General features: G+C 47.7%; 8 protein-coding genes across 8 annotated transcripts; 4 read left to right on the top strand and 4 right to left on the bottom strand.

The window, feature by feature from the left end:
- Nucleotides 1–161: 161 nt before the first annotated feature.
- On the top strand, nucleotides 162–3,232 carry F9C07_3667 (enzyme inhibitor SYP1-like protein; the record flags this gene model as incomplete). Its single annotated transcript, XM_071511121.1, has 8 exons — nucleotides 162–200; nucleotides 294–386; nucleotides 455–540; nucleotides 615–1,246; nucleotides 1,331–1,728; nucleotides 1,780–1,862; nucleotides 1,916–2,021; nucleotides 2,078–3,232. The coding sequence occupies 8 exons, from the start codon at nucleotides 162–164 to the stop codon at nucleotides 3,230–3,232; spliced, it is 2,592 nt and encodes an 863-aa protein (XP_071366355.1).
- Nucleotides 3,233–4,029: 797 nt separating this feature from the next.
- Nucleotides 4,030–7,568, bottom strand: F9C07_2068566 (spindle assembly checkpoint component Mad1; the record flags this gene model as incomplete). Its single annotated transcript, XM_071508741.1, has 3 exons — nucleotides 4,030–5,949; nucleotides 6,006–6,249; nucleotides 7,501–7,568. The coding sequence occupies 3 exons, from the start codon at nucleotides 7,566–7,568 to the stop codon at nucleotides 4,030–4,032; spliced, it is 2,232 nt and encodes a 743-aa protein (XP_071366356.1).
- A 444-nt stretch (nucleotides 7,569–8,012) lies between these two features.
- F9C07_2283253 (NRPS-like enzyme) lies at nucleotides 8,013–12,844 on the top strand. Its single transcript, XM_071510619.1, has 4 exons — nucleotides 8,013–9,033; nucleotides 9,090–9,351; nucleotides 9,475–11,645; nucleotides 11,701–12,844. The coding sequence occupies exons 1-4, from the start codon at nucleotides 8,740–8,742 to the stop codon at nucleotides 12,091–12,093; spliced, it is 3,120 nt and encodes a 1,039-aa protein (XP_071366357.1). The 5' UTR covers nucleotides 8,013–8,739; the 3' UTR covers nucleotides 12,094–12,844.
- Nucleotides 12,845–12,975: 131 nt separating this feature from the next.
- F9C07_3670 (uncharacterized protein) lies at nucleotides 12,976–13,781 on the bottom strand (the record flags this gene model as incomplete). The annotated part of the gene is made up of 2 exons (XM_041291768.1): nucleotides 12,976–13,680; nucleotides 13,734–13,781. The coding sequence occupies 2 exons, from the start codon at nucleotides 13,779–13,781 to the stop codon at nucleotides 12,976–12,978; spliced, it is 753 nt and encodes a 250-aa protein (XP_041145960.1).
- Nucleotides 13,782–14,981: 1,200 nt separating this feature from the next.
- Nucleotides 14,982–15,466, bottom strand: F9C07_3671 (uncharacterized protein; the record flags this gene model as incomplete). The annotated part of the gene is made up of 2 exons (XM_041291769.1): nucleotides 14,982–15,296; nucleotides 15,353–15,466. The coding sequence occupies 2 exons, from the start codon at nucleotides 15,464–15,466 to the stop codon at nucleotides 14,982–14,984; spliced, it is 429 nt and encodes a 142-aa protein (XP_041145961.1).
- A 2,558-nt stretch (nucleotides 15,467–18,024) lies between these two features.
- On the top strand, nucleotides 18,025–20,846 carry F9C07_2283256 (P-loop containing nucleoside triphosphate hydrolase protein). The gene is made up of 10 exons (XM_071510620.1): nucleotides 18,025–18,216; nucleotides 18,276–18,333; nucleotides 18,403–18,412; nucleotides 18,511–18,779; nucleotides 18,865–18,958; nucleotides 19,011–19,042; nucleotides 19,095–19,306; nucleotides 19,361–19,566; nucleotides 19,624–19,806; nucleotides 19,863–20,846. The coding sequence occupies exons 1-10, from the start codon at nucleotides 18,181–18,183 to the stop codon at nucleotides 20,101–20,103; spliced, it is 1,341 nt and encodes a 446-aa protein (XP_071366358.1). The 5' UTR covers nucleotides 18,025–18,180; the 3' UTR covers nucleotides 20,104–20,846.
- Nucleotides 19,963–20,846, bottom strand: F9C07_2283257 (uncharacterized protein). The gene is made up of 2 exons (XM_041285778.2): nucleotides 20,319–20,846; nucleotides 19,963–20,208 (listed from the first exon to the last, which is right to left on the bottom strand). Exons 1-2 carry the CDS (start codon nucleotides 20,727–20,729, stop codon nucleotides 20,197–20,199), a joined length of 423 nt encoding a protein of 140 aa, XP_041145963.1. The 5' UTR covers nucleotides 20,730–20,846; the 3' UTR covers nucleotides 19,963–20,196.
- A 249-nt stretch (nucleotides 20,847–21,095) lies between these two features.
- F9C07_3674 (SET domain protein) lies at nucleotides 21,096–22,810 on the top strand (the record flags this gene model as incomplete). The annotated part of the gene is made up of 4 exons (XM_041291777.1): nucleotides 21,096–21,392; nucleotides 21,484–22,010; nucleotides 22,071–22,653; nucleotides 22,727–22,810. 4 exons carry the CDS (start codon nucleotides 21,096–21,098, stop codon nucleotides 22,808–22,810), a joined length of 1,491 nt encoding a protein of 496 aa, XP_041145964.1.
- Nucleotides 22,811–24,428: the final 1,618 nt, after the last annotated feature.

Raw genomic sequence — 24,428 nt, forward strand, 5'->3', positions numbered from 1 at the left:
ACTGCACGTTTACCGACTTGCATTGGTGGTTCGGACATACATCACTCTTTCGTTAACAACTCACTCATTTTCGGGCGTTTTTTTCCGCATCTCTACGGGCTGGACCTTATTATGCGTCGCCCCCCTCATCTACTTGTATAGCTGTGACCTATGTGTATTTAATGATGGATCTCTCACGGCAGGAGTATCCAGCTTTGCTGGTAAGGCCAAGCCACTCTTCCCCTCCCCATGGCTCAATCTAGATCTACCGGACCTAAGGATCTTTGCTGATTGATGTATCTACTTTTCTTCAGGCCTCTTTGCAGCCAGGCCAAGCTACCAGTGTTCTCAACGACCGCATTCGCCTCATCAACAAGATCAATGCCGACATCGCGGATTGGTTACAGGTATGACCCTGGCTTCTTCTAGTCCGGCGACGTGAGTTGGAGCGAGCTAATTCTGATTCGCGCAACAGGAGCGACGCCGCGTCGAAGAAGCATACGCCCAAGGGTTACGGAAACTTGCGACGCGGCAGCAACTGGACAATGGAGCGGCACTAGGGTAAGCTCAGGTCGTATTGAAGAATCTCACTCCAGGTATCAGTTTTCTAACATGGTGTCAATTGGCCAAATTAGAGTCTTCCAGATACCATGGCAACGCATCGTCAATGCCACAGAAATGGTGGCCTCGTCGCACGAAACCTTCGCACAGAAAATCGAGGAAGATGTGGAACGCCCTCTCAGGGATTACCACACCAAGAACCGCGAATTGGCATCTTTGCCTGGAGTTCAGAGCGACCTTGCAACTCTTGCGAAGAATTTGGAAGCGTCGCTCAAAAAGGTGGAGAAAGCCAGAGAGAAAGGCCCGAAGGGTGCGGATAAGCTGGCTGGTGCGGTTGCTGCTTCTGAAGGAGTTAGGCAGGAATGGGAGTCAAGGGCACCTTTCGCTTTTGAGCAGCTCCAAGCAGCAGACGAGAGTCGGCTCAACCATCTGCGGGATGCTCTCACCCAGCTGGAAACTCATGAGTCGGATCAGGTTGAGCGTTGCCGTCAAGCGGCAGAAACATGTTTAAATGTGCTTCTCAACGTGGAGACCGCAGACGAAATCAAAACATTTGCCGAAAAGGTCAATGGGGGAAGGCCGGTTGTATTGAGGCAACAGGTCTCTCCTACCCCTGCAGCAGCACCTTCTGGACCACCGCCACGCCTTCATGATGACACTGCCAGTCAACGCTCAGAGACCTCTGGTCCCGTCAGGACGCCCCCAGGTAAGTACTTTTCATCTTGACCGACCCGACTGTTGTCTTTCAAATCTTGAATGGTGTTATCGATGATACTTACTTTTTATATAGCACCTGAGCCCCAACCCCGCCATACCACACCCCTTGGCGGACTCAAGCGATTAGGTACCGTCATGAATAGAAGGAAGAGCATTATACAGCCCTCCGGAGGGGCTGCGTTCTTTTCGGATAAGAAACACCGCAGCCCTTTCGCGTCTTTCAAGCGGGGTGACTCTCGTGAAATGCAAATCCCCGAGTCACTACCGGATGAGGAACGCCCGGGTACTGCGTTGACTACTCAGGAAAACCACAATGAAGTTACACGTATCACCAGCGAAACCAATGACCACGAAGGCCACGGTCCGATGACCTCTATCCCGTCTACTCAGCCAGCACCAACAACTGCGAACGGGACAACATCCCCAGAGCCCCCTGCCGAGACAAGTTTCGCTGCCAGTGACTCAAATCAGGTAAGCTCTAGTGATAGGACAGATGTATTGCAGACCGTTAATCTCACGTAGCAGCCACGGGTCGACTCCGAAGGATTCTCGGAACCACCTCAGACTATTGATGAGATCACTCGCGCTCAGAGAGAAGCAGCTGGGTATGAGAACCTCAAATCTTCCTGAGAGAATCAGTGGCTAATTATATCTATAGTATGGAGGAGGCTGGCATCAATCTAACAATTCGGGATCAGCCTATATTCGAAGATGAAGATCAGGCTAAGCAAGCAATGGACGATATGGCTAATCAGCTGAGAATGGTGAGTGTTATATGGACATGCCCCTTTGTCACATTGCTGACGGTCTTTCCATTCAGCGAGCCCAGCAAACTGGTGTGAGGCGCAATGTAGGGACTTTGCGCGGCCGGCGTGACGTCCGTAACACAGTTTTCATTCCTAATCCAACGCAAGGTAGTGATGTCCCTACTCAACCATCTGGGTCTGACGTCCCTATGCCGGTCTCGCCGGGTCTCCCATCAAAGCATGCGGCTTCTCCCAGCATTGCAACAGAAGATCATGCTCTGTCAGATACAACCTCGGTACGCTCGGGGCACACCTTGCACGGTAGCTCAGGTGCAGTTGCACACCCTGATCTCCACGAACCAGGTCTGAACGCGTCTATCATTGAAACGGTTAATGCATGGTTCTCCGACGGTGTTGTAACCAAGTCATCCGTTATCGGAGAGCTTGCATTGGCATACAACGGAACCCCCAACGCGAACACCACAGTTCGTTTAGAAAATTTCCAGGTACTGGAGAAGGTAGCTGCAAACCCTCATTTTGTGAGTGAAGAGAAAGATAAGGATCTATCGGATGAGAAAAGAGGACAATACAGCATACATATTCCCACAATTGCTCGCCCCTCACCGATAGTGGCTTTCAAGTACCAACTTCATGTTGACGCATCCGACTCTTCTGCCTACTGTCCGGTTATTTTCAAACCTGTATGGAACATTGAGGAACATCAGGCTAGTGTCATCGTTTTCTATTCGTTGAATCCGTCATTCACATCTTCCGTACCAAGAGAATCAGTCACCCTTAAGAATCTGATTCTGACGGTGAACCTGGATACATCTCCTGAGGAGGGCCGAGAAGTGGCCCATGCTACGAGTGCCGTCATGTATCCTAATACGGGGGCGTCCTTCCGTCGCAAGCACTCGGCGGTGACCTGGAAGTTGCCTGAGTTCGAAGTTACAGCTGGATCTGACGGCAAGCTGCTGGTTCGATTCTCAACGGCAACTAGTTGGCCAAGAAAAGGGAAGGTCGAGGCAAAATTCGAGGTCCATACTCTTGATGCTGGCTCGCGACTGGGAATCAGTGCCGCGTCGCCAACGGAGGAGATTACGCCAAAGGGATCTGATCCTTTTGCGGACGAAGACTCCGGCGCACCTGACGATGCTCAACCCTCCCTAACATGGAAAGAAGTCCCTACTACTCGCAAGCTGGTTGGAGGTAAATATGTCTCATCTTAGCAGACTGTTGTGCTACATTAGAGCCGATGGTCCTTAATGAGGACCTCAGTGTCACGAGAACAGCACCTTTCTTTTGCACCTTCTACGAACAAATGATGACCACAGCCCGCCGGACCGTTCCAGTTTCGAGATACCACCGTAACTGTCTTTGTCGGATTTCTTTGGAATAGTACGCCTTCCAAAAGTTTGTCTGCTGACACTACCTGCCACCATCTTAGCACATAATTTACTCCCACGACTTTGTATGTTACTCTCGTTCTGTCAATCTTCCTCTTCCTTTCTCTTGACTATTTTCCTTTCTCCTTTTGTGCGAGGTATATATTTATCGTCTCTTCTGTCCTTTGATTTCATCACGCTCGTTTTCTTCGTTTCTTTCCCTCTATTGCTTCCCTGTGTGGCAGTAATCTTTGTGTATAGCCACCCTCCGGACTGGTAGGCATGGCATTTGCCTGTAAATAGATTGCCTCAGTGGGATAGTCGGCGCATATTAATGCCCAAATACCAGCAACGTACGTATTTAGCTGTGACGCTTCTCAGACAATTTGGGTATGAAGGCAGAAATGCGGTCGTTAATGACCGTTTCCCGTAACTGAAGATGATACTGTATTTCAAATTCATGGTTGGCATCATAGTAATACAGGATTGGTGATCAGATAAAACATGGCACAGTGACACCTCTGTGCCGGGGAATCGCTAAAAGTAACATATGAAACAACCGATCTATACCTATCGACGTCGGTGATGGAATCAAAGAGACAAAAGGAAAAGAAGGTGAAACCAAGAACCAGAAAGATTGACTACATGCGTGCAGCTCGGGTAGTCTTATCATAGAAATCCAACGTCATCGCGGCCAAGAAACAGGGTATATCTTTCCGTTCCTCAACCCAGAATTTGATGAGGGGTCGGATTTCCATAGCGAATAGACTGTTCGGCCCACCGGAAATCTTCATCGTGCCATTTTCTCCGTCGAAAATGATTGAGTTTTCTTCACCATTGCCCATGCTGCCAGGTCCGCGAGAGTCAGAAGGGACGTCTCCGTCTCCATGTCTGTAGGCGGGGGAGAGGTGGAACATAGATGTTACTCGTACACGGCCGTTGGGGAGGAAGTCTAGTTTGTATCCGAGTAGGGATGCAACAGCCTCGCGGAACTCGGATGACTTGGCGGTCCAGATTTCCTTTAGTCGTCGCATGCGCTTCTCCTTATCTGCGACGACTCGCTCCATCTCTTGAATTTCTAACTTGAGGCTCTCCAGGGTGCTAACGGGGACAACTTTGACACTGTTGTGGTCGCCCTGGAGTTGGGCAAGCAAGTCACGGTTCTCAGCTTTGAGGGTTGTGATGGTGGAGAGTTTGAGATTCTCGGCTTGCGCTGTGGGATTGTCACGGAGCTCAAGAACGCGTGTGCGCGATTTGGCTTTGAGAGATTTGAGCTGAGATTTGGTAGCTTCAAGCTCTCGGCGTAGGAGGGTTGACGCCTGCTCAGACTTAGAGAGTGATTCTTGCAAAGTCCTGTTTTTCCGAGATAAGATAGAAAGACGCTCGTTCTCAGCATCGCTCTCAGCGGGGGACAGAGGCCGCTTAACACCCCGAGGTTCTGCATCCTGCTGTTCAGTAGGCTCCCGTTTCGAGAGTTCCTCGTGAGCTTTCTCCAGTTCTACTCTGTATTCATCAACGATCTTCTCCAAATTAGCGATCTGCTCTGACTTATGCACGTCGAATTGGCTTTGTTCCGCGTTCATGGTCACTTCTTCCGTGTCAAAAGTCTTCAATTGTGCGCGGAGATATTCAACCTCCTTCACCGCGAGCGCTCGCTGGCGATCTAGTCTTGCCCGAATTCTGCTCTCGGCCATGGCTCCTCCGTTTGCAGCACTGTTACTCCGGAGCTTTTCGATTTCCTGTCGCAGGTGGCTCCTCTCAGTTTCCAAACTTCTAATCAACTCGTCTTTCTCCAGAAACTGCGCTTCGACATTGCCAAGTTTATCAACGAGAGTTGCTTTCTCAATCCGCTCCTGCAGTAGAGCCTTCACAACTGCTTCTGGCGAGTCGACCTCGGCCTGTTCATCGTTATCCTGTAGAAGACTGGTCCATGAACTGCGCTCGTCTTCGAGCATCTGCTTCTGGATCTGAACTGTTCTCAACTCAGATTCCACCTCCTTCATTAATTGTAGTTGATTCTCGAGTGATTTCTTCTGCTCTTCCACCACTTCGACATTTTTCTGCACTTTTCGAAGAAGCCGCAATTCCGCACTTTGTTCCCGATTCGTAGTCTCTAGGTTCCTGATATGGCTGACCTGCTCCGAAAGCTCTCTTTTGAGAACAGTTACCGTCTCTGCATCGCTTCCTTCGGCTTTCAGTCGAATATTCTCGGTTTCCAGGTTGGCAACATCTGCTTCTCGTTCACGCAGTTTCTCTTGGGTGCTCTGTACGTCGGTCCTAGCGCTCTGGAGATCATTTTGCAATTCTTCGAGTGTTCTCTGGAGGGATGAGCGAATAGTCTCTAATTCGTTGATATGGTATTTGGCTTGTCTCTCCTGATCCAGTAATTGGGCTTTCGTATCATCGACATCATCCTGTAAGCTTTGGTTTTGGTCTTGGAGGCTTCTGATCTTCCGCTCAAGGCCGCCTTTCTCATTCAGCGCGGTTTCTTGAGCTTCTTTCAACTCTTTGGCGAGAGTCTCGCTCTTGTGATTGGCACGGTGACTGGCAGATTCTGCAGCCTGCATAGGAAGACTAGTCAGTTTAAAGACTGCCCAGTACAACAATTTGTACATACCTGGGCTTTCCTGAAGTCCGCATCTGCCTTTAATTGAACATCCCGAAGCTCTTTCTCATGGCGCAGTACCATCAAATCCCGCTCCTGTTTGATATTCTCCAATTCATACCTTAAAGTGTTGACTTGGACACGCAGTTCTTCCTTTTCTGTGTCTGTAAGAGAGTTAGTTAGTCGTATGAGACGCATCATCCGCCGCCGAAGGTTAGAGCTCACCAGGCTTTGAGACTTGAGAGGGACGAATGGACTGTCGCAAAGGACTTGGAGCCGGGGGGATCGATAATGGCGAGGCACTCCGTGGCGGTGAGCCCCAGGAAGGATGTGAATTCCTACTTGAGTTCATCTAAAGCTCGTTAGTGTCTCAGAGCTTTTAAGATTCGCAAGGCATGTTGTTTATCTACCTTGACTATGCAAGTTAACGGAGACCGATAATTAATCAATTGCGAATGAGGTCATGGAAATTAAGTGCGGGCCCGATAGAAGCTGCCTCAAGCTCCCTTAGGTTACTCCCACAACTGGACCGAGTCAAGCACGCAGAGAAGGAATAGCCGTACGGAGCAATTCAATGTCGGCTTGTTGTTTTGGGCGGGCGAATAGAACATCCCGATCCGGCACTGGATGAGTCAGCACAATTCACCGCCCGCCAGAAGCTCGCGTTCCCAGAAAGGATTAGCGCCGAAATTTTGAAAGATTTCGAATTTTTGCGGCCTCCAAAAGTGACCGATAAACTACTACTCCCCACGCCCACCCTCCTCCGATTGCCGCCCTTTTTCCTCCTCCTTTTGTTCGATTCCCCCGGGTGATACCAAATCTCAAAATGGCCAAGGACAAGGTTGAGAAGAAGGACAAGCGCGAGAAGAAGGAAAAGCGCTCGGAGAAGGACGGTGTCCACAAGAGCAAGAAGGACAAGAAGGAGAAGAAGGATAAGACTGCTCTCGCCGACGCGGTTGAGCAAGAACTCACGACTAAGGTTCTGGATGGAATTGACGATGCTGTCGCCGCGGAAGCCACTGCCAATATCGAGACTGAGGTGATGGATGTCGATGTCCGCCCTATTGGCGCCCTCGTGCCGTTTGCCCAGCCTTTGGTCGAAGACAAGTCGGCAAAGAAGGTCTTGAAGAGTGTGAAAAAGGGTAAGTTAAATCCTAAGTTTTACCCACTTTCGGATGATGTGCATGATGCGCATGATACTTCGTCCTTCAGCCCGAGCCAATTTCACTTTTACAATCTTAAATTGTCTATGATTCGTATTGTCGTGTGTAAAGCTTTCAGCTCGTTTCAATGATGCTAATACGATGATTTTACTGTAGCTGCCGTGAACAAGTGCCTCAAGCGCGGTGTGAAGGAAGTTGTCAAGGCTCTCCGGAAATCTCCCGTCCCTGCACCTAACGCCCCGGCCGGCACTCCCAATGGAGTCGTGATCCTTGCTGCCGACATCTCACCCATGGATGTTCTTTCGCATATTCCTGTCCTCTGTGAGGACCATGGCATTCCCTACGTTTTCGTCACATCACGAGCTGAGCTCGGTAACTCTGCCGCAACAAAGCGTCCCACCAGTGTCACCATGGTTGTTCCCAAGTCGGCCGCAAAGGGCAAGAAGGGTGATTCAGCAGATGATGAGGACTTTAGCAGTGTGTACGATGAGCTGGTCAAGCTTGTTCAGAAGGAGGCCAAGAAGGTGAACCTTTAAAAATCTGAGCGACTTTGACCTTCGTTACGTGTTTTTGTTATTTTTAATTATAAGGCTTCTTTATATCTCTTGTCGCTTGCTATGGCTGTACAGTTCCACTTTGATGTCTGGCAAGACAGCGCATGTCTTCGGGGTCTGGCCTTTGGGACGTGTTCATTGGGTTGATCTTTTATGATGTGTCCGTTGCAAATCTGGCGTTCTCAAATCGGTGTACGAAAAAAGGCAGGAAATGTGGAAATAGAAATTTTTCTATTAAACCAAGTGTTTGGTTATGTAGCAAATCTCGCACAATGCCGGTGATTTATACTCCTCGCAGCGAGCGCGGAAAACGGTTGTGCACGTGACACTGGTTCTATACTAAGATCTCGAACTATTGTTTTTCTTGCAGATAGCACCTTGCAGGTATGCGTTTGCAATAAAGAAAACCAAGCTAAGGGAATCGACCACTTCTAGACTTGGGACCGTCTTCCTGCTGATCAATTTGCCACAGATGTTATTTGGGGCAAGCAATCCATTTGTTAACGCCAATTGGACTATAGAGTTGAATAGAGACCCTCAAGCTACGTGGTTTATGCATAATTGCGGCTCTTAAGAAGTTCATGTGCTGCTTTCTTTATACTACCTTGAGAAGATGCATGAGGATGCCTTGGCCTAGCTGGTCAGGTGTCTCATCTACATGCAGTGTGATAACTTAGGAGTCGTCACACCCTGCAAAGCCATTGGTATCTCGGACCAAGGAAGTAATGTGCCCAATACGTCAGCGTGCTACTTGGTGGCTACGAAATATGATGTTATCATTTGTGTCCCGAACATCACCGAAAAGCCCTCAAACAAAGGACTGCATCTACACCTTGCATGAGCCAATCGATCCTTTGCAGACGACATTCCTCAATGGACAATCGAGACAACCATAAATTTATGAGTTAAACAGGAGGCTTGCCTCTTCTTGCTGGTAACAATGAAAAATCTGCACATTTCTCTTTCTCTCCAGTCCTTGCACCTCCAGTTCAAAGTCTGTTTTTATCCTTTGTGGCACACTATTTCATCATGGCAGAGCATGTAGTCGCCCCTATTGGGAAGAGGCTTATGGTTCAAGTCATTGACGATGTGGCTGATCGAGATCCAGAGAGGAAGGTCTGCGCTGTGCCGAAGGGCTCCGAGATCTCGGATGGGTTCTTTGACTTGACTTTTCGAGAGCTTGCCCATGCAGTGAATTATATGTCGTGGTGGATTGTAGAGGCCTTCGGCCGTAGCTCCACCATGGAGACCTTGACTTATCTCGGAGCGAATGATATACGTTATCTTGTGATGGTAATGGCGTGTAACAAGACGGGCTATAAGGTGGGATGGTGGATCTGTCTAATTCCATCGACCTGATACTGACCAGAAGCTGTTAGCCCCTACTTTCATCGACTAGAAACTCAGATGAAGCACATCTTCGCCTCCTTGAAACCACCAATTGCTCGAAACTGGCATATAGTACGGAAAGAAGCCAGAGAGCAATGGAAATAAAGGCTCTTCGACCCGACTTGACGACCGTGGAAATTCCAGCCCCAACAGAGATTCTCCGGGGCGCTACAATGCCGTATCTATTTTCTAAGTCTTTTGAAGAAATCAAGGATGATGTGGCCTTTATTGCCCACAGCTCTGGTACAACTGGTGAGTAGTGACTGGCATAGTATGGACCAAGGTGCACAAATGTGTAACCAGGGCCAAATGCCTACTGGGGCATAATAAGCCATACTCCTAGATCATCAGCTGATGATATCCATCAAATCACAGGGATCCCGAAGCCTATTCAGCTGACTTTCGGCTACTTTGGTGCTCTGGATGCTGGCGCCTATGTTCCTATCCCTCCAGGACGATTCTCGGGGGTGCCTGATCGACTCAGCAAAGATGACGTTATCTTGGCCGCGGCGCCATTCTTTCACCTCATGGGGTTTTCATTGCTGATCATATCAGTGTTCCACGGTATTCGCTGCGTGGTAGCCCCAGATAAGCCATTATCGACTGAGTTTTTGACTTCTATGCTCAATGCAACCAAGCCCACGGCGATACTGCTACCACCTTGCATCCTAGAAGATATGACTCTATCACAAGCCTCTATGGAAGCCCTCTGGAACTTGAAATACGTGTTTTGGGGTGGTTCCTCTCTCTCGCCTGAGGTCGGTCGTAAGATCAGAGAGCACACCCCGCTGGCGGGTTTCATGGGAATGACCGAAGCTGGTTTTATACTGTCCTTAGCTCCCGAAGACAAGGAAGACTGGGAGTATTTTGAATGGTGGCCGACCAATGGGATCGAGATGGAGCTGGTGGATGACGACCTGTATGAAATGGTCATACACAGACATTACGATCCATTCCTACAACCCATCTTTCACACGTTTCCTGATTTGGACGAGTATCATACGAAGGATGTGTACACGCGGCATCCAACCAAATCCAACCTGTGGAAGCTGCGCGGACGTCTAGATGACGTTGTATCGCTCAGTAACGGAGAGAAGTTCAACCCAGTCACGATGGAGAAGATCATCGAGGGACATGCCTTAGTTGCGAGAGCTGTTGTTGTAGGCAATGGCAAATTTCAACCAGCCCTACTTGTTGAACCCAATTGGAATCAATGGAGTGAGGATGATCCACCTAGGGACTTGATCGCCCAAATTTGGCCTACAGTTCAAGATGCGAACCGTATCAACCCAGCCCATGGACGGATTATGAAAAACAAAATCGGGGTAGCATTGAAGAACAAACCGTTCCAGACTACACCCAAAGGGAGTACGCAGCGACGGCTTGTCACTCGAGACTATGAGAAGGAGATCGAGGATATTTATACAAAACAGGACGATGGATTTACGGAATATCAAATACCAGATACGGCTGATTTGTCTGGCATTCAGGAATTTGTCCGAAATGTGGTTTCAGACGCTCTCGGGTTCTCCTCTTTCTCAGACCAGACAGACTTTTATAGTTTGGGGTTCGATTCTTTGCAGACAATGCAGCTTAGCCGGACTTTTCAGGGCTCAATATGTTCGTGCCGGCCATCGACCAAATCTAGGGCTATCACAGCTCAGAATATCTACGGCAACCCCAATGTCGAAAAATTGGCCAAGTTTTTATACGGCATCACTAGCAATGTGGAGCAGAGTACGGTAGCGCGATCTGAGAAGATTGATGCTTTGGTGCAAAAATACACGATTGACCTGCCTGAGCGCGAAGCTGGTACACGCAAGGCGACGGATCAACACACTGTGATTCTTACTGGGTCTACCGGCTCACTCGGGAATTATCTGCTCCATGCCTTATTGAGAAATCCTTCTGTCGTGAAAGTTTATTGCTTGAATCGCTCAGAAGCAAAAGATAGACAAGTAAAGAGTTTCCAAGAAAAGGGATTAGAGTACGATTTCAGTCAAGGACGAGTTGAATTCCTGGTGGCATCTTTTGGCGAGGAGAAGTTCGGCCTCAGCGGACCGAAGTACGAAGAGATGCTTCGCACAGTAACTACAGTCGTCCACAATGCCTGGAGAATGGATTTCAACATCTCAGTTGATTCATTCGAAGATGTCCACATTCGCGGTGTCCGTCATTTCATCGACTTCAGTTTACAGAGCATACACAATGCCCACATCTTTTTCATGTCTTCTATAGGAACCATCGGCGGATGGACCCTCACCCATGGCCCATCTGTTCCTGAAACACCCTTGGAGGACTGTGACGTGACTTTGCGTCAGGGATATGCCGAAGCAAAACATATTTGCGAGCGTATCTGCCTAGCAGCATCTCAGAAAGCGGGTGTACCCACAACACTTCTACGTCTGGGGCAGATTGCCGGTCCAACAACAGAAAACGGCATGTGGAATAGGCAGGAATGGCTCCCGCTTATTGTTGCCACATCGAAGGCTATGGGCAAGATTCCTCGTACCTTGGGATCAATGCCAGTAGAGTGGACTCCCGTGGTAAGTTTCGACACAATCTCTCTAGCTTAAAATATTTCGGCTGACAACTGGAAAGGACACACTTGCCACTATCATCACGGAGCTTATTCAAACGCGTAGCACAAGCCAGACGGATCCCCCCTGTTCTGTGTTCCACTTAGTCAACCCATCGGCGACTTCTTGGGAAAGCCTTCTGCCCGCGATTCAGGAGCGCTACAATGTCCAGCCAATTGAGATGTCCGAATGGGTCAATGAGTTGGAAAGTATCACCAACCCATCACCGGCAGAGGTTGCGGCGAAGCCCGCATTGAAGGTCCTTGGCTTTTACCAAGGGCTAGTGGAAGGCGAAGGAGCATTGTCAGCGCCTATGGAAGTAGAAAAGACAAAGGAGGCGAGCATTACCATGAAGTCGATGAGACCGATCTCGATTGAGTTGATGGCAAACTGGTTGAAGCAGTGGAACTTCTAGTCCAGACACTCAGACCATTGCTCGTTCTAAACTTCAAGGCTTCCTCTTTAGCAAATGTATAGGGAACAGCTAGTGACCCTTTCGATTGACTATATAAACCTTGCATCAAGAACGTATAGATTCTTAAACCCACAATGAAGACTTCAAAAACAAATCCCGCAGAAGCAACCCTACCAAATTTCTCAACCCTTCTCACCGCACATAACAAGCGTCCATCAGCAAGGGATAGGAACTAACGAATAACCCACCCCAACACGCGGCCATCGGATACCTACGAAGTAAGGAAAATAAAACTCAGCCGTTCCTTGCAAGTACCGATTATCTGGATCGGTCTGGCTAAATCAAACTGTTCTTGTGTAGATTTCACCCAGGGTCATTGCTGGAGGTGAGACTAAACCCCTCTTGATGGAAGGATATGTCAAGTGGAATCGCTTTGGAATTGAAGTTAGATGGGCAGAATGTTGAATAACATTTTTTTAAACAATTTTCTTGGCATATAGATATAATTTAGGATTCCAGTAGGCAGTTATGGATATGTAATCTAGAAATGCTATCTATAGATGTCTCTTCAGTGTATTGTCTAAATAGGGAGTGTCGCCCTGGTTACGCCTGAGATAGCTCTATCTGCGCTAGTTCATGACGTGTTGTTTAAGAAACGATTGCCGTCGCATTAGAAAAGCATACTTGTCATGCCAAACGTTACAAAGGCAAATTGTCCGTCAATCGGGATTATATACTGAAATGGTGGGAGGTTTGGTTTTTTAAAAGATCTTTTTATCATATTATCTATAGTACATGGCCATTTCTGCAGGCTGAAGATGAAAATAACACGAGATACCCGCTCATGATCTTTTCATACCGTCCATCATAATCATTATTCAATTAAGCGCGCTGGTCAGACTGCAGATGCTGGTACCAGTGCTGGTTGTCGACACCCTTTTGCTCCCGGCCAGCCGGTGTGGCGGTAGGTCCAGATTCTGTCTGCTTCTGCTGGAAGCCCTTCGTAGCGAGACGGCCGGGGTCATTCTCGCCGCCAATATCGGTGGTGAAGCTCGCGTTGTTGCTGTCATCGAAACCGCCCTCCTGCAAGTTCTTGCCGTGGGGCTTCTTGCTGCTGAAGTCACCGACCACGTCCTCAGCATATGATGGTGCGGCGCTAGTCTTGGACCGGGTCTGGTAGCCACTGCCACTAGCATTGGCGGTGCCACGCTGCTGGTTCTGAGAGGCATTGGACTGCTGCTGGGTTCCTTGCTGCTGCTTGGAACCGGTAGGGCCACCAACGTAGCCGGAGGTAGAAAGATGGGGGCCAGGGAAGTCACCTTGGCCACCAAGAGCTTCGGGATATTTCTCCTGTCTGTCGAGGTTCTCACGAGCAGCACCAACTGGAGCCGATGGCAGCTCGGAGGCAGCGGATGTGTCCTTGGTGTTCAAGGTAGTCTGCTGGCCAGTCACACCGAGAGGCTGGGCGCCACGGTTCTGAGAGTAAACGCCGCCCTTGGTGGCAGATTCAGCGGCAAGAGAGTCTCCGATCACTGGTCCAGAGGATTCCTGGATGGGATTGCGGGAGGCTTCAGGGTCAGTGGTGACCTGGGAGTCGTTAGCCATAGTTTTCCACGTATATTTTGAGCTTATAAACATACCTTAGTGCTGCGGGGGCCTTGACCGATGGGCTGTCCTTGGAGATCCATGTTGATAGATGTGTGTGTAAATAAAAATTCCAAGTGTTCTAGAGATGTTGATGGAAATTGAAGTAGTTTGTAGCGTTGAATATCGTGGTATCGTAGATTTGTTTCGAATGATCTGATGTAGACAACCCGAGCAGTGCGATAGCAATGCTATATACCATTGGCATCTCATGGCATCAACTATGATATCCAGATCATCGACCTGGATGATGTCATTCTGACGGTAAAAGTCCACCATGTCCAGTACATTCGAGCCCCCAGCAGACAGCCAACAGGTACGTCAACGAGCATCGATCCCGAATTTTGAAACTCATTTAGTGGCGATCTAGCTCAATGACAAGAAAGAAAGAGCCCACTTTGTCCGGGATCCTAGTTGTCCAGAATCTTGTCGGGAAAGACCGTCTCCATCCGGATGGCCCTCCTACCGCCTATGGTATCCTGTAGCCGGAGGGTCGGCTCTCCACATGCCCTACTACCGGGTTCGGTGTGGCTTCCGTGGTCTTCTCCATTGCGTTAACGAATGCTGGATGAATGTCATCCCTGTAGAAATGCTACCAGACTATGGCGAAGCAACATAATGCGGTGACGTCATCGTCACCACCAGCAGCCCGATGTTGCATGGACAACAACGAGGGGCTATGATTCCATCAAATCCCGAGACGACGGCAGGGCAACTGCCTTTGTTTCACATCCTAAGCGCAAAAGGAGTCGATGATCTAGCACATCGATTTCGGAGTCATGAATGTTGGGTGGTTGACTTAGAATTTCATTCTACAGTGTTAAACTTCTCGATTAACCCGATTCGCAAAGTGTCATCCCGTCCAGGACCCAACGGTCATGTGATATCCATCAACCCTCGACGTAAATATGTAACTGTGATGCGTCGACTAAACTGTAAAGGAGACTAAACAAAGAGATCTCCTAGTCATACCGTGCTATAGCACTATCCAAAGTGTCTGTTCAGAGTTAAGCCGGACTAGTTTACATTTATAAGCAACCTTGGTAGTACGGAGTACACAACTACAATGTTTATATTTACGAAAAGAGATGGTGTGAAAAGAGAGAAAATAGCGGAATTGTCTTAAATATACTTTTCATGTATTGGTATGCATGAATAGCTACTAAAATACAAAGTTATCGCGCTCATGATGTATAACGCCCATATACCACGTCCGGTATCCATCAAACTCCCAAAGTCATTAATTACCGTGCCAGAGCATCCTTGGGGAGATCACTCAGATTGTCCTTCCCCTGGCGCCCAACATTGCCCATTGGTTGGGTTTGCTTGTGCAATTCATCTCCATCTTGACGGACACTGCTACCAGCGGTTGCGGGCTCTCTCAGAGCGCTGTTGCCCTCGCCAGAAACAGGTCCCTGGTGACGACCAGAACCAACGTTGACGGTCCTCTGGTCTAACGAGTTCCAGTCACTAGCGACTGGTGGCTGATCAGGTAGAGGCAGGTTGGACTTGGTCTGTTCAATCTGCTGCTTCTTGTCGGTGTTCTCGCTGAGGAGGGACTATGGAACTATTAGTCAGGGCTCGCAACATGGTCACTGCTGAATTCCTAACTTACTTTCATAGCTGAGACATCTGAGTTCTTAGGGACATTTCCCTGGTGGGCTTGGGAAACCTTGGATTCCGGCTTGCGGATATCCTGAGTGGTGGTGTGGAAGGTCTGGTCGGACATTTTGTGTGAAGTAGTGTAGGAAGTAGTTGGTTGCGATGTAATTGAAATTGGTTGGTTGGAGAGGTAGTTGTTTGGATGTGTAGTTTGATTTTGATGAAAAGAGTTTCATTTACAGAGGAGTCCTGGTTACTTATATGTTTGTTGTTGGGTGCATGATTTAATGGGAAGACTGGTGACGTTGTTACACCTATGACGACATAGCCGATGTCCAGGCTTTGGATGAAGCGAAACCCACTCTGGGACCAACACGGCGGAGAATCCCTGAACCCTGGGACTCGAATTCATAATTCGAGTACTCAATGGTCCAATCAAATGCCTTGCGGTGAGATCAAATCGGCAATTGATTCAATGCGCTCCTGGGGACTTCACAATAGTACCTTTTAACGATCGTCACCGGATGCGCCCTGACTTCATACAATGTAGCCTCCAAGTAACGATTTGAGAATAATTCGTAAATCAACTAATTCTATTTCTAATTTTACGTACCAAGCCTAGGCCTAGAATGGCAAGTCATCGTGTGTCGTTCTCTAATTCAAAGAATTCTGCGATGGGTCTCTTTCATCACTCATTCGGTTCGTATCGATCTATGACGACGCATTTCTTTATGTATATACATGTTCACAACTCAGATAATATGGTGAAACAGGGGTAATGTATCTAGTTCCTTCTAGACGAAAATATCACAACTTCCCACATATGAAATCATTGGACATAAAGTACACGTCTAAGTTGGGTCTGGAAAGCAGTGAGCTCTGGAGGATCAATGAGCAAAATGTAGTATATCGAGACTTACGCGATTCATTCTAGATACGGATGAGTAATGACTAGATCCGAACTGCTCACGGGCAATATGCCACAGATTAGGTTGAGAGCAGCCTCGATACTCGCTACTGTAGGACGCAAAAGCCATATATTGAGATTCACATATCGGGAAGAAACTTGACACAGTCTACCAGGGCTCGTGTTCACAAGTATATCTCAGATCAGACCTGACCTTCAAGTCTACAGGCAGCATGAGCTAGTACCTAGATTGTAGATCGGCCGTGAAGATATCGAAAACACCTAAAATATAATGGTTGTTGATCCACTAGTTGGGCAACCGCTTGGAGATGCGGACTTGTGGCAGCAATGTCTCTTGGTCCCTGTCCAGCAGCATGCACCATCACCACAACTCGACGTGGCACATTCCCAGTGAGTAGCATTGTCACAACTTCCCGCACAGAAGGGTGCAGTTCCGCTCCAAAAGCAGTTTCCTTGTGCAGGGATGGGATCTGTTTCAGTTGGGCTTCCCATCTGGTTACCTGGTTCGGTAGTGTCTAGCTGCAGTGAGCACCATATACATAAAATGATAAGCGCAGGGTATCCTTTACCAACTGCCGCAGTAGCAGCTAGGGCGCTAAAGAAAAGCGATATTATGATAGAATGCATGGCGAAGTCCGACAACCTTTCCTCCATATCAGCGAATTATAGTGATTTCTGCTGGTAAATACAAAGCTCACAGATCAGCAAGTACTCGAAAATGAACAGTTTAGATCTCGGGAAGATCCGCTTGTAGCTCGATAAATGTAATATGGATGTGTAGACTGAAGCTTTCCGAGACTTCTTGAGGAGCCACAGATGAACGGACTTATATATGGGCTTCATCTCTGATCTCATGTCTTCGGCTATTAGAGTATTACATGTGTTCCCTTCCGAGTTGCCATCTTTCTGAAACTCCTGTGACACCTGACCATCCAAATGGAATTCGCAGTGACTTCGACCCATTCAGCACAGAATGGCTTAATCTCAAGTGCTCGTACCATATTATTTACTTGGCCTTGGTCTTATTTTGCTTCATGAAGAATCCTTAAAGCAATGACATATATCTGATTGGTGATGTGCTATCCTTTGGGGCATAGAGAAGAGCTTTACCAGGCTGGCAGAAGAGTAAGGGGTGGTCTCAGTAGTATGGGAGAGTAACTGCAGATCTACTCCGTAGCGGCGCATAAAGTGCAAAAAAATGCCTTGTAGAACCAGGCTGCTGCCTCACACTCTCTGTGAAGCAATATTCTATATCCATCACCGTCATCCCTTGAGGCCTATGACGACAAGATAAAAGTGCCAGACTTATTCTATGTGATATTGGACATTATTGTATCATGTGTGCATAGGCTAAGGGGTCTTTCTTGTTATGACAGTCAGTTCATGATCAGTAAACCAAAGGGTGTTGCACAATCGCTTCAGGGAAATTCTGATAAACAACAGCGACTGATGATCGTTCATATAGATCCACCATAGATAAATAAATATAAATATATATGCGTGTTGTGTAGTAAATACACGCTTGAGTCAGTTTCTAGACACGGCGTATTTTCCTGATAAAACTGCATGTCTTATCACATGCTGTGTTCCGTTGCTTCAGTACTACATGTAGTGCCACAAGGTGGTTGACAGCAAGAACTATTCACATGTATGAGGGCGAGATTAACAGAGGGAAGGATATGCATCAGTAACGGTTTCCAATGCGCTATACTCAGAACAGCGACGCTAGCCTGCTTTAGGAAATAAAGGGTTGAAGGTAGACCGCCTTCCATTACAAGATGCCGAAACTGACCACCAATTCCCCGCTACCAGCGAAATGAAATTTTTGGTTGCATGTTGTTAGACAGGAATAGACTCTTGTTCTGCCGTTGTGTTTCTTTATTGTACGTTTTGTTACCCAGATATTTGCTAGTATGCCCAGAGATCCATTGATTGGGTTGGTTGGAAAGGTCTGCTACTCTTCGTTATCTCGGAAGATACGCCGCTGACTGAACTGAGGGGCATGTAGCCATCCAGCGGGAAATCGACAACGCTGAATAGTTTGACAGATGCTACTTCAAAAGTTGGTAAGGCTATCTTTGTTAGTTGTGTAGCCAAAGTATATGTGCATTGACCGGAGCATTTTCCATTTGTAGGGAACTTCCCGTAAGTAAACCAGAATGCGCTCCGTTATATCGTTCCATTACGCAAATCCCAATAATACAAATCTCGCTGTCCGAAGACGTCTAATTAGTGAGCTTTAGTTTCACTACGATCGATCCTCAGCGCGCCATTGGCTACCTCCAAATAGAATGTGCATGCCAGCGATACGGTGTGTCGGATAAGTGCAGACCGAATTATGGAGGCTGTATAGAAGGAAGACGCTCTGTTCCCATCGAGCTCTTAGACGTTGCAGGTCTCGTTCCAGGCGCGCATCAAGGTCGAGGGCTGGGCAACAAGTTCTTGGATGATTTGCGTCATGCAGATGCCTTGATCCACGTGGTTGATGTTAGTGGAACCACAGACGCAGAAGGTCAGGATTTGTCGCGGTTTCGAAAATGCTGTTGTTGCGCGAGTGCAAGAAAATATATTGGCTAATACGTCTGTGTGCATTTCAGGGAAAGCAACTCGAGGTTACGATCCTTCACAAGATATTGAATGGCTACATTCCGAGATTGTGCGCTGGGTGTTAGGAAATTTGATGCAAAGATGGTAAATCGACACGGCCCTGAACCTAGGCTGTCTGTGCTGATGATTCTTGTAGGGGATCCATCAAGAGGAGACATATGGCCATAAGTCAGTCTATAGGAATTTCTTAATGTTTCTGGCATGCTGACACTTACAATAGAGGCGACGGCTGTGGACACCTTACAGGGGCAGTTCTCCGGTTATGGAAGTACGTCGACGATTGTTGCACGCTGCTTAGATCGGATAGGCTTGAAGGAGCCGCTTGAGAACTGGTCTGATGAGACTGTTGAGAAGGTTGTCAAAGCTTTTATCGATGAAAAATTCCCCACGGTCTATGCTTTAAATAAGATCGATCATCCCGACGCAGACAAGGTTTGCCAGCATTCCCGTTTGGCTTTGAATCGACGCTGACAAGAGTGGCTCCAGAATATCAGCAAAATTGCCAAAATGCAGGACCCTCAGTCCATTGTTCTCTGCTCCGCAATCTCAGAAGTGTTCCTTCGGAGGTTAGCGAAACAAAATTACATCAAATACGTTGAAGGAAGCGAATTCCTAGATACGCGAGAAGACCTCATAGACATGGGCGAGCCGGACGGCGGTGGCTTAAAGGAGATGGATGAGAAGTTGAAGACGTAAGTTACTCTAGTATTTGCACAGTATCTGTTTTGCTAACATGGACATCACATTAGCCGTGTCGAGAATTTGAAAGACATGGTACTCTATCGTTTTGGCTCAACTGGAGTTGTGCAATGCCTTTCACGTGCCGCAGAGCTTCTGGGTCTGGTGCCAGTCTTCCCGGTAAGGAACATACACACTTTCGCATCAGGAGCCGGAAGTGATGCAGCGTTCCGTGATTGTGTCCTAGTTAAGAAGTAAGTAATGCTGATTGCAAATCCTACATCTCTTTAATCCATCTGACACGGAGTAGGGGCACTACGGTTGGCGATGTTGCTCACAAGGTCATGGGCGATATACCGATCTCCTACATTGAGGGCGTTGGCGGTATCCGCGTCTCGGAAGATGAAATTGTACAAGTAGGAAAACATGATGTAGGTGTTAACCTTTCAATAACTAAGTTAATATTGGTCGCTAACTCGCATCCCTCGTTTTTAGGTACTATCCTTCAAGCCTGGCCGATAGATTTCAGTATCCAATTTATATACAGTTGATATGACTGGGAATGAACAATATAACGCTTATGGCGGTTATTCAAAGTACATAGCCGAAAATGAATGAAGCAGAAAAGCAACCCAACTTTCAGATCAATGGCCCTTCTGTTAAAGATATCAATAGTCAGTCACCTGATCTTGATTGACGGTGTCGATTCTTTATCCCAGGAATGTCCTAGATTATACGTTACTGGACTGAAGATTTGAAAACATACCTGGGCTCTTTCATCATTCATTCCAATGATCGGTTCAGGTGCCTTAGGATGCTCCTCCTTAGCCTTCTTCCAATGCTTTAATCCTTCTCTCTCCGTTGCCGCCTGAGGCTTATCACCTCGCGCTACTCCTTCATATTCCTCCCTGTCCTTCATACCAGAAGAAGCCCCCTCAACAGTGGGATCTGTGTTATCATTCTTCTTGCTTCGGTCCACAGCATGGTCGTCTGTTGATGTTCCTTTCCAATCTTGAGTTATGCCGCTGTTGAGGCGAACGCGCACGCTTCCAGGCGTGTGGAACGCTGCTGGCTGCCACACGGAATAAAGCGGAAGTAAGCAGAGACGTGGCGGCCGTGGCGTGAGCAGATGATGTAGTTTTGAAGTTGGAGTAGGGAGTCGTGAACTGCTCGGCATCTTGGGCTTGTGATTTATGGCAGGGATTCAAATTCACAAAATTCTGTTGTACAAAAGCAGCTTTCTTTACACACAGCACATATATTTGCGAAGATTATATATTTGAACAAATGGAGAGTCTACATTCTGTAAAGCCTGGTTTTAGAGCGCATCATCTAGACCCCGGTCTTATGACGTCTGCATGCTGCAATCGTACTATTGCCCACCTACTTCAGAAAACCAGGGCTTAGGGCTCCGCATGGATACCGCTTTTCTTATCGATAAGGAAAGCAGCAACTTAAGAGTGGGGACCTCGAGTGGACTCTCATACCCTTCCAAGCGCATGATTACACGTTTGTCGGAGATAAATTACGAGCCTGAGGAAATATGAAGCGTGAATACCTTCCCATTGAGACACTTTCTGCTTGGACAAGGCTCAATGGCATCTCCGTCGATGGGGTCACTTTCCGCAAGGTGCGAACCGAAGATGGCATAGACAAGGGATGCGCGATAGTAGCGACAGGAGAGAAGAGCAATGAGAGCTCAGAGACCGGAGAAGTAGATGCAGAGACTCTCCTTCGAGTTCCCTCCGACTTGATTCTGTCGCTTAGGTTGGTTGAAACTCATGCCAAGTCTGATCGGTATCTGCGTGAGGTACTAGACGCCGTCGGCGATTTCGGAAGAGTATGTGCATCCTACCTTTCAGTGGGGTGTTGGGAATTTACTGGCAGCTTATTTAGAAATTGGTGTTGAGGGTATGGGCTGATATGAACAGACAGCTAGGGGTGCGATTTTGATCTTCTTAGTCCTCCAGATCACATACTCTAGTCCGGATTTCGCGGATGAGCACCATCGCATTGGAGTGTCCAACCCTTGGACCGAATATATACAGTATTTGCCATCTTCAATCACACTACCTACGTTCTACACGGTGGAAGAGCGGGAGCTTCTGCGGGGGACATCTCTGAAATTGGCGGTGGATGCAAAGATCGTCTCGCTTGAGAATGAATTTGAGCTCTTACGCCAATCAACCGAGAACATATCTTGGTGTCGCAAGCATTGGTGGGATGAGAATACAGGAAGATTCACGTTGGACGACTGGAAATACGTCGATGCTATGTACCGATCGCGTATGGTGGATTTGCCCAGTTCTGGCCATGCAATGGTTCCATGCATTGACATGGCTAACCATGCATCTGAGGATATTGTGAAAGCTTTATACGAAGAGGATACAGAAGGCAATGCTGTGCTTCAGCTACGATCGGGGCGGAAACTTCATTCCGACGAGGAAGTTACTATATCGTGAGTTTTGATAGTGGATCTCGTAGCAGTAACACGACTCATGGTGATGGTGATTCATAGGTACGGGGACGACAAACCAGCATCGGAGATGATATTCTCCTATGGATTCCTCGAGAATGAGAGAGGAGGTGCAAAGCAGATATTTCTCAATCTGGACATCCCCGAAGACGACCCATTGATTATGGCCAAGAAACGAGTTTGCAAGGCACCGCCAGGACTTCGTTTATTCGATGCTCCTACGGCAGAAAGGGGTAGCACTGATTGGGATAGTCCGTTTGTCTGGTGGCTTTGCGTGAACCAAGAAGACGGGCTTGAATTTGAAGTATTACAAACCAATGATGGGGGTAGAGAAGTCAAAGTCAGTTGGAAAGGTGAGGAGATCAAAGATCCCAATGACATCAAATCCTTATTGGCCAAGGACCCTCTGTGGGATATTTTCCAGCTTCGAGCTGTGGTGACTGTGCTGAATCGGCTAGAATCTCATTTTCTCATTCTTCGAGAAACTCAGATCATGGTTGAGGAGATCAATCACAATGAGGATATGCTTGCACTCTTCAGGCCTGAGGTGTATAATACAATTAACAGTCTACGTGAGTTGGAGGGGAAGCTGTTGGAAAAAGGGATCGAGGATTTGGTTCAGCAGGTAAGTGATGTAATCTGAATGGCTCTGTGGGCCGGGCCACATTGGGCGGACACTGACCACCATCCATCTATAGAGACAGGATCTTATGGCGAGTGAGGCGGTCGCCGCATATCTTACCCAGCAACAGGCTGATGATGTCGAAGAGGATTTCTCGTGATCATCAATTCATGTATATGGCAACAAGACACGAGGCCATATTAACCGAATCCGCCACTGTGCTTTGAGTCATTGGTCATGTTCACGTTGCTATCGATCACTGTTAGCATCATTTAATCCATACCGAAACCGGTGCCTGTTTGAGTTTCACTATATCCACTGCGGAAGGTCGATCATTCAATTAAAATGAACGTGGATTGTGGGGAAACCCCAGTTGGGGTAAAGCAGCAGAGAGAGTTGGTGGAGTTCCAAGTTCATGGCTGCCCCTAGGGGTCGAGATCATGGAAGCCGCCACAGGCGAATCCTTTCGAGTTCATTGACTTCTATGACGTGATGCTGACCAGTCGGACCAGGATTCCGACCATGTCTTTAGCCCCAGGGGGATATTCTTTCTTGTCTCTTGATTGGGGTCTTGTTCCAGTCGCCATGTGGTGTATGTAGCCATGCGCCGCCGGTCTTTTGGTTAACTTGCTGCGCCAACCAGATCCATGGATGTACAGTATATCTCTTTGAGTTGACTGGAGAGTCAGCTTGAATTAAAAACCTTGACCACAAAAACATAATCCGCCTTATTTTGAGTCTCATAATGTTTTAGCGTCAAATAGTACATGCAGGGCTCTATACCCATTGTAGAAATTAACGAAAACTGGATTGTATCAGGCATGTATGGTGGCTCTAATCTTTCGTCTAGTGCGGCAGCGATAATAATAGTCCAGCACCAGGGATTTGTTGAGAAACAATCTCTCAATTCAGGATCATGATTGGCCATTCGGTGATCTGGCGGCTCCGTCATCCCCGGACCCGTAGTAGTAGTTGGGTCTTCGAATTAAATTAAGAAGATCTCAAAATCCAAAAATCCAAAAGAGCAAACCCCTTTTGGAAGCCCTAGGTCCACTTCTGCAGTTTTCTCGGGAAACTCTCGGATTCTACTCCAAACGGACTGATTCTCCAAGAAGGCCTTTTGCTGTCTGAAAATTGTGAACAATACCTAAAAGCCCATTCGGTGTATCGTCCAACCGTGACGTTTTATTTTAAGGACCTTTGGAACAAGTCATTCTCCACATGAGGCATTCATCGCCCCAGGGAAGTTTGTCCCTCGACCCTGCTTATAGGGAAGCTAACTATGTAAGGACGGAACAGAAACACCGCATAAGATCCCGAACCAAGGCTATTCTTAAAGAATTCAATCAATCATAATGGCAGAGACCACGCCGGCGCAAAGTTTCCTGAGAATCCCCCGCGTTTGACTCCAGTTGTGAACGGATGGGGAAATGGCATGACACGATGGAGATTACGAGGATCAACGCCCTTGAGAATCTGACTGGAGGGCTGAATTTAAGAGTTAAACTAAACTGAGCCCTAGTGAGCTCGCATGGCTTTTTGAAGTCAAAAAGTTCCCGGTATATTTTCGGCGGGTGGCTGAGAAGTTGAACTCTGGTTCATCGTATTCGGAGTCTTGGACTCGTCAGTTCGATGTAAGGAAGACGGCGGATGCTCCAACCCGAATAAAAACCGGCGGTTCCAAACGAATTCCATGGTTGTTCTCAACCGTGGTGAGGGATGCGGAGAAGTCTAGGCGATCGGGAAGAAGTGAGCGGCTTTTTAGCCGGTATTCTATT

The sequence above is a fragment of the Aspergillus flavus genome, chromosome 4 (assembly GCF_009017415.1).
Source record: "Aspergillus flavus chromosome 4, complete sequence".
Lineage (NCBI taxonomy): Eukaryota > Fungi > Ascomycota > Eurotiomycetes > Eurotiales > Aspergillaceae > Aspergillus > Aspergillus flavus.